The sequence below is a fragment of the Nuphar pumila genome, chromosome 9, assembly GCF_984573655.1.
Source record: "Nuphar pumila chromosome 9, dmNupPumi1.hap1.1, whole genome shotgun sequence".
Taxonomy (NCBI): Eukaryota; Viridiplantae; Streptophyta; class Magnoliopsida; order Nymphaeales; family Nymphaeaceae; genus Nuphar; species Nuphar pumila.
In genome coordinates, this window is record NC_143257.1 from 101,309,194 (window position 1) to 101,317,472 (window position 8,279).

The 8,279-nt window shown below is 38.3% G+C and overlaps 1 protein-coding gene across 1 annotated transcript; it reads right to left on the bottom strand.

Moving 5' to 3' along the window:
• Nucleotides 1–12: 12 nt before the first annotated feature.
• On the bottom strand, nucleotides 13–4,869 carry LOC149828761 (protein unc-13 homolog). Its single transcript, XM_090016960.1, has 5 exons — nucleotides 4,789–4,869; nucleotides 2,570–3,439; nucleotides 1,923–2,378; nucleotides 1,451–1,640; nucleotides 13–1,373 (listed from the first exon to the last, which is right to left on the bottom strand). Exons 1-5 carry the CDS (start codon nucleotides 4,864–4,866, stop codon nucleotides 448–450), a joined length of 2,520 nt encoding a protein of 839 aa, XP_089873086.1. The 5' UTR covers nucleotides 4,867–4,869; the 3' UTR covers nucleotides 13–447.
• Nucleotides 4,870–8,279: the final 3,410 nt, after the last annotated feature.

The following is an 8,279-nucleotide window of genomic DNA, read 5'->3' on the forward strand; positions in this document are numbered from 1 at the left end:
ATAATCAGTACAAGTATACAAACATAGTAGGTTAGTTCAAGCACAGAAACCAGCAGTTAACTGTAAAGAGACATGACATACTGCATCAGATCGAGAGAAAATGTTAAAATGTTCACTTCCTCAATGAATGCTACCAAAATTCAGTTGTACCTCATCCTAAATAACCTGAAAGAGAGCCCGACAAAAATGAACATCGAAGTCATCCGAATAAAAGAATCATCACTTCAGCTTGTTCAACATTCTACAGTAAGATTATCCCATAAACTAGATGGGTTAAGGCCAGTTAGTGGTGCAACAGTAACCCAGCATATAACCCACTAAGGTGCTAGCTCTCTAACTGTATGAAGGAACCCTCAAGAAAGAACATAATTAGCTCTCTAACTAGTAATACAGTAGATACATACAGAACTGCTCAAGAGTCCTGCAATGAAGATGCACTCCAAGATGTTACAGTTTCTTTGGAAGGCCATAAGTCTTCTTCAAGAACTTGGTAGCTGCCTCATCATTCCTATGACAAAGAACTCGCAGGATCGTGTTTGGGTCTGATGGTATCCAAGCATCAGGAGTTGGAGGAAGAGGGAGTTTGGATTTTGCAGGACCATAGACCTCTGAGACTGCATGCTTAAACCGCTGGATCAAATCTTCTGTCTCAGCATGAAAAAGCGGAAGGACATTTGTTACAGGTATTCCCGCCTTCTCGATCAGTTCCTGGGGTAATCCATCCCCATCAGCCAGGTACAATTCTTTGAGGGATCTGAAATCTTCCTCTATCAATTGAGAATCTTGGCGAGAAAAAGCACGATATGGCCCTCCGGCAAGAAGCACCAGCAAGAACCCATCAAAGGAGGCCTTCATTAAGTTGGTCAGAATGCGAGTACGAACTTTGTTGTGCACTGTACTTGCAATTAACTCGAGGTTTGGCTCTAGTTCCTTAAGGACAGGTTCAATCCTTGAACTTGCTGGTTCCCCAGCGTACAAACCATCCCACAGAATGTGACTCAAATCATGGAAGACAACCTTATATGCAGTTGTCTCGCAGAGTTGTTGGATTCCTTCATGACAGCCTGCAAGAGAAAGCTCAAACTTGGCTTCTTTCCAATTCAAAATAGATGTGGTAGTAGATTCTGCATTCCTCAAATGAGAAGTTATTCTTCTCTCCAGAACCTCCAACTCTGTCCGGATTTGCTGCAGAGTATTCATGCGAACACATAGTTGAGGCAGACTGAACGAATCATCACCATTCATTGTGCCTGCCTGTGATTTCTTTTTTTGTGACATAGGCAACTTCTCTTTTTTCTTAAAAAGCCCCAACTTTGAACTGGTTGTACATCTTGTCAGTGCTGGCAGGGTGGGTATAAAACTGCTTCTTGTTCCTGCAAAAATATGGGGCAGATGACATAAGTATTCGCAACCATATCAAACAAATAACTTTTGCAAGCTTGTTTCATACCACAGCCAGATTTTGCCTTGGATATGTAATGCTGAAGACCTCGGTCAAGGCCGGATACCAGATCGGGAAGCAATTCTTGATGCATCAGTATTGGGAGCAAAAAGAATGATTCAATTGTCTCATCCATCATACGAAGAACTTCCAATACAGAGGGTGCAAATCTCTCCTTGTTCGCCCTCGGATTCCAGACCTACAGCAGGCATGGACCTTAGATCTTGCTGTCATTTTTTCAGAAACAACCATACCTTTATATATACAGAAAACGATAATGCAATCTGAGGAACACTGTTAAAAATAGTGATGAGATTGCATATTATATGCATAATGGTTACCATTATCTGCAACAGGCATAACGAATAGACATAACAACTATACGAAGATCGAACCCTGTGGTTTCTCTTGAGCTACAAATGCAACGAAACACATAAAATGTGTCTGCGTTTATGTGCTCAGGAAGAATATTCCAGAATACCTCTTGCTGCAAGTTCCTGTCGATCCATTCCCGCAGTCTATCAGCTCTTATCTTGATCCATGTCTTTGACAGATTAGCCATTGCAAATTCAGCCTCATAAGGAGGCATCTCACGAATTATCCCCTTTCCGCCATCCTCACTATCAACTGAGTCTTCAACAGCAATATTCACTAGGTCCTTCTCTAACTTGTCTGCAAACTTCAAAACTTGGACAGCATCAGGAGTCAACTCTGTCACACCTGACATGAATTGCTTTAGCTCTCTTCCATAGCATGCATGAAGGGTTGCAACAGCCACACCAGCAGCCAAAGGATGCCACCTCTTCAACACAGGACTAAACACTTCTTTTTCATATTTTGCTAGATCACCAATGTCCCTTGCAAGGACCGAAAGAACTGGAGAAGGGTTTGGTTGCTTTCTAGATAACAGCCTGTTTGAATCAACCCTTTCCATTTTCTGCATTTTCAACAAAATAAACGTTGTTAGAATGTTATTAACTCAAAAAGACCAATAACCCGATGCAGACTATTTTCCATGCTAAACCAGAGGAATCAATCGCAGGGTGAGCAGTGGTTGTACTAAAGTTCCAGGTTGATCCTCCTTTAAAGGAAAATGGTTAGTGAAATAATTTAGTTACATATACTCACCTGTGCAAAAGCTGTCCGGAGAGAGGACCTAATGTAAGTCTCAACCCTGTTACGAGCTACATCAACTTCTTCCTTCCGCCTGCGACGATACTCACTTGAAATATCTTCAACTAGTATCTTAGCAGACGAAACCCCCAAGGAAACTATGGTTTGCATCAAATCAACAGTTTCTGCCTGAAAGGTGTCATGATAGGCAAGAAGCCTTTTCTCAGCCCAACCCAACATTGAAGAAAGGGTCGAGTTCAATATTTTAGCATATGATGGGTCCTTTGTTGCCTTTGCATCTTTTGCAACTTCTGCCAATTGATTCTCGGCTGCAAGTAGTAAATCATTTTCCACTTGTCCAGTTGCAATGAATTGACGAAACAAAACCCAAGAAAAACAGAGGTTATGAAGCATCTGATTCATTCCAAGTATCAACCATGTCTTCTTTAAGAGATCTAACACCTCATCAAGCTCCTCAATTATTGCAGATTCATCATTACCATCAAAACAAGCCTCTAACAGCATCTGGTAAAGTATAAGATTCAAAGGGAGTCCATCAGCCCAGTGGCATGTATCTGAAGGATATCCGTCCAATGATATGCAAGCAAGAGGCATTACGGCACTTCGCAGGACTTGCATTGACTCAGAATTTTTGCCAGTTTCTATCAGTCCCTCTGAAGCTCCTTTTAGAACTTGACGAAGCCTCACCATGGCTGAATCATTTTTTTCCAAAGAAGCAAGAGGGTGCAAAAGAAGACCAGCCTCAAGGACCTTCAAATTCCTCACCTTCCAGGCTTTATATTCTTCAGCGTCTGGAAAATCTGAAGCCTTGAATTGCTGTAAGAATTCTAGAGGCAGAACTATTGATTCAATGCGCTTCCCAAGCTGTTACAGGCAATGATCAAAGTTCAAAAATTAATTATGCCAGAAGCCAGTAATATCGAAGAAAAATACTTGATAGAAAAAATAGAAATAGAAATTTCTATCAAATAGACAAATCTAAAACTCATACACAATCCTTAAGCTGTAAAGACCTGCATTCTGTTATTGACCTTTAATGTTGAAATGAGCAAGTAGGACTGAACAGACAAGGATCTACACTAAACAATCATCCTGCACGTGTTCTCCTCCATGGCACCTCTAACTGCTCTTTTTGTTTTCACCTTTGTTTTCCTTAATATAAAATTCCAACATGACGCCTTTTGTTTCTGGAGAACCTGAAATGCCCCTTTGTCTTCTACCTGTTTGTTTAAACCTTTTCAAGATTTTTGAGCACTGTTTTTCTCAAAGACGAGAAATGTAGGTAGCCCAGATAAAAGGAAAAGTGAATAACATTCATTTATATCATATTCAGTTCCCCAGAATTTTGTGGGGGCTTTGGTGCCATGTAAGAGAACTATTAGCAGTTCTTATCCTAAACCAAGCACAACTTTGGGCTTTTGTGGATGTTCCTAATTATCCAGAAAACTGAAAAAAATAAACCAAAACTTTGAAAATTCATTAGACAGTTATAAAGGCACATAATCCGTCAGTACAAAAAGTTGTGAGATGGATTCCTATTAAAGAACTCGAGCACTATATCATTTTTATTCTGCTGGCTAGATTTGATTTATAAGCATCGAGTTAATACCCAGTGAATTACATCAAACTAATAGAGAACCATGAGTTGCACTAAGCCAAATGGAGCACAGAAACCAATGAATTGAAATTATTTAATGAAAAATGTGATAAGAATATTTGATTGGCTTCACATGTTCATTTTTTTTTAATTGGGGTTCACAATTTACGATCAACATGCTTGACGGTACAATTGCAACAACTAGTCACCAAAAATTATTAAATTCAAAAGCCAATACAGAATTTACCTGGAACTAACACATGAACCCTATAACCCAAACCACAATTCAACAAGAGATCAGATTTCTCACTGCCAGAAACCATTCGGGCAACGTACAAATACACCGCAGGAACGACACAGATGCTGCATTTTTTCCGATTTTCAATTGATCCACGATGAATAGATCATTGGATAATTTATCAGAGCAATTAAATCAATCAAAACAGCGCAACAACCAACATAACCAGATCCAACAACACAATTCAAAATAGCAGAGGCAGATGTTTAAAAAAGACCAGCTAAGCGATTAACCAATCCGAACAAATGAAACTTTTGAGAACAACGAAGATTCAGTAATCAACAAAAGCACCAAAATCCAATTCCGATTCAGACTCACCTGTCCGGCAGCGATCCTCAACAGGGCACGGCGAATTCGAGTGTCCTTTTGCTCGGAGATCCTCATCTGAACCCTCATCAGCTCGGCGACCGTCGTCGGCCTCTTCGACAACTTCGACGGGCTCCCATCCTTGAAAGGGCTCTTCTTGTAGGACTTCAAACCCAGTGCCTTCTTCACTGTGCTCGCAGCAGTGGAAGTCAATGATCTCTGCAAAGGAGACGAAGAGGGAGAAGAAGTGGAGGAGAAGGACAACAACGGCGGTGACGGAGACAGCGATCTCTCTCTCTCGCCGTTCCTCTCGGATTGAGCAATGTAAGTCAAGGCCTTCCCTCCCGACGGCCTGCACGCGGCGACGAAGATCTCGTAGGCCGTCTCCTTCAATTCTGAGGGTGAAATCTGGATACCCAATTCACCAAATGGTGAATCAAGATCAGAGACACCATTTTCTGCAGCACCCATGTCTCTCTTCGATCCCCCAACGTATCTCTCTCTAAATAAGGGAGCCATCTATAGGGGGTTTAAGAAAAAAACAAAAAGAAGAAATCAGTCTCTCTCTCTCTCTCTACTGTGTTTGTTTTCAGTATTTTTTTTGTTGGGTGTCAGAGAAATGGAGGTTGCCAAGACAGAAACGTGAACGGAGAAGGTGAAAAAGGGAATAAAGGTTACACGTAAAAGGAATAAATAAATGGGGGTGATGAGGAGTAGGAGAACAGGAAATGGGCAGTGTGAAAATGGGTTTCTATGTACTATGTAGTCTAATAATACATGTTAGGTAGGCAGGCAGAGGGGAGGAGGGGGGACTGAAAAAGTATCATTAGGAAGGGCGGGCTTTTGAGAGGAGGGGGTTCGATTGGGCAACATAACGTACTTGACAGTACGAAGATTGAATTTTGGAGCGGCAGTCGCCAGAGGGAAGTAATAAAGAGATTAGAGGCCCACCAATTTCGGGAAGTTGAAAACTTTGAAAATTGCGGGGTTTAGGTGTGATTTTATGACGAGTTCATGGAATCTCTTGCTCCCGAGGTTGAAATCTTCGAAATTATAATGCGTATGGAGAGAACGTATACTCTCTTTCTCTCCCGGCAAAAATGAGTTAAAAAATATAAAAAATGACCCTGCACAAAAAAAAATGATGGGTTTTAAAAAATGCTATACAACTTACCAAATCTGTCAAATGCACGATTCCGTAGGTTTTTAATTTTTTTCATGCTTTTACCCCCCCCCCCCTCACAGCTGCCAATTTTCAATTTTAGCACGTCACTATTCTAAAAGTGGATGAACTAAACTCATCAACAAAATAGCACATGAGGTTGTGATATTTCAAAAAGATTATAAAATTCTAAAATACTTGTGAAACTCTTAACGAGTATCGCTAGGTAAGTTGTGAAAATCTTGTAATTGCTAAGAAAGTCCGTACCTTGCGAAATTTTAAAAGAGTTTCACATGAGGTATTGCAAAATTACGAAAAAACTTGCAAAAGTTTGATATTACTAAATTGTGATGAGTATCGTAAGAGTATTGTGAAATTCTTTTTTCTTGCAAAATTTTATTTTATATAAATGACTTGGTTTCCCAACCCCTTATTTTTATTCAAATGCCCTATTTTTCGCAACCCTAGAGTTCTTGTGGTCTTAACCCTTTATTTGCCTCTAGGTACTCTATGTGAATGTAATTTTGACATAATTAAAAAAATTGCTTGCATGTCATTTTGATGTAAAGTTCATTCATAGTTGTATTTAAAACTTTGTTGTAATTTTGCATGTAAGGTTAACAAAATTTGTAGTTGTCTCGTTATATTTTTGAATGAATTTTAGTTTCATTTGTACGTATTGTTAAATTGTTAAACATGCAGACATGTTCTATAATAATAAAATTTAAAACAAAAATATCACATAAGTAGAAAATTCATATATTTTAAAAGTAATTCACATATATGCTATGAATTTGTATAGAAAATCTGCATGTATATGTGTGACCTATTCTTTCACAAAATGAAGTCACTCATACATTGCATTGATTTCATTCTTTCACAAAATGAAGTCGCTCACACATTATATTCTTTTACAAATGAAGTCACTCATACATTTTACATGCATCCTATTCTTTAAAAAAATGAAGTCACTCATACATTGCATTTATTTTATTTTTTCACAAGAATGCTTCTTCTCACCCTCTCATTGATGGGAAGAAAACATAGTATGCGCAAAGTTACCTTCATCTCTTTGGTCTCAAACATACCAAATTATACAACATCTTTGATATGGAGAAAACACAGTATATCATCATTGGTTTTACATTTTGTATTGTTCTATTGATTTTTTCTATTTCACTCATACCATGTGATCAAACAAACACTAATTGTGAGATATATCGACTCTACATCATCATCATCAAACACATCTTTTTGGCTATCACACTTCGTTAGAGCGGATGCCTTCTACATCATCATCCTTCACGTTCTCTATGACGAGAATGCAACACTCACGAACAAGTTGCATACTTTTGGTTTTTTATCTACCTAAACCATAAGATTTCATTGCCGATGCTTTTATCAAAAAAACTCACCGCCAATGCTTTTATTAAAAAGATTCACAATGGATAAAGTGTCGTCGATCATCCTACCATTGATGCTTTTATTAGAAAAACTCATTGTCGATGAAGTGTCACTCATACTTTAACCGAAAAAACTCACCATCGATAAAGTGTTGCCCATGCTTTTACTAGAAAAACTCACCATCAATGAAGTGTCTCTCATGCTTTCAAGGTTCACCATGGCCAATGACCGCTGTCGATGAACCACTGCTGACGCGAGATTTTTACAAAGCCTGAATATCATCAAAATGTCACCAAAATATTGTTGGAAAAATTGAGGACCAAAAGAACCCTAGGGTTGCAAAAATACGACATCCATATGCAAATAAGGCATATAGAACATAATTTCGCAAGAAAAAAGAATTTTGCAATATTTCTACGATACTTGTCCATAATTTCACAATACGAACTTTTGCAACACTTAAAAGGATTTCTGCAATGTGTCTTGAGATACTCGTCACGATTTTTGCAAGTATTTTAAAATTTTGTATTTTTTTTAAACAACGCAACCTTATATGTAATTTTGTTAACAAGTTTTGTGAGTCCATTCGCTTTTAGCATTGTGGCTCACGAAAATAAAAAATTTGCAGCTGCAAAGGGTAAAAACATCCATATATAAAAAAGTAAAAACCAGTGAAATTATCCATTTGACAGATTTGGTAAATTGTAGGGCATTTTTTTAAAACACTTCATTTTCATCGTACCATACTGTCATTTTTGGTAAAAATTAATTACATGATTACAAATGCTTTGTACACAAAAGAAGTTGTGAAAAGGCATAAAAATGAGTTAAGAAACTCGGTTTATTTCACTTATTAATTTTATAAAGGAGAGCAAGAAATGGTCATAAACCAAGAAATGAGTTATGAGCTCTTTACTCAGAAAAAAAGTCGGGGGTA

What these genes read in the sequence shown, in the direction of transcription:
- LOC149828761 (XM_090016960.1), bottom strand. Translation starts at nt 4,866, where the DNA reads ATGAGGGTTCAGATGAGGATCTCCGAGCAAAAGGACACTCGAATTCGC. An exon ending in TCCGGACAGCTTTTGCACAG is followed by an intron (nt 2,379 to 2,569) that starts GTGAGTATATGT and finishes TTGAAAATGCAG; the next exon opens with AAAATGGAAAGGGTTGATTC. An exon ending in CAAGGCAAAATCTGGCTGTG is followed by an intron (nt 1,374 to 1,450) that starts GTATGAAACAAG and finishes ATATTTTTGCAG; the next exon opens with GAACAAGAAGCAGTTTTATA.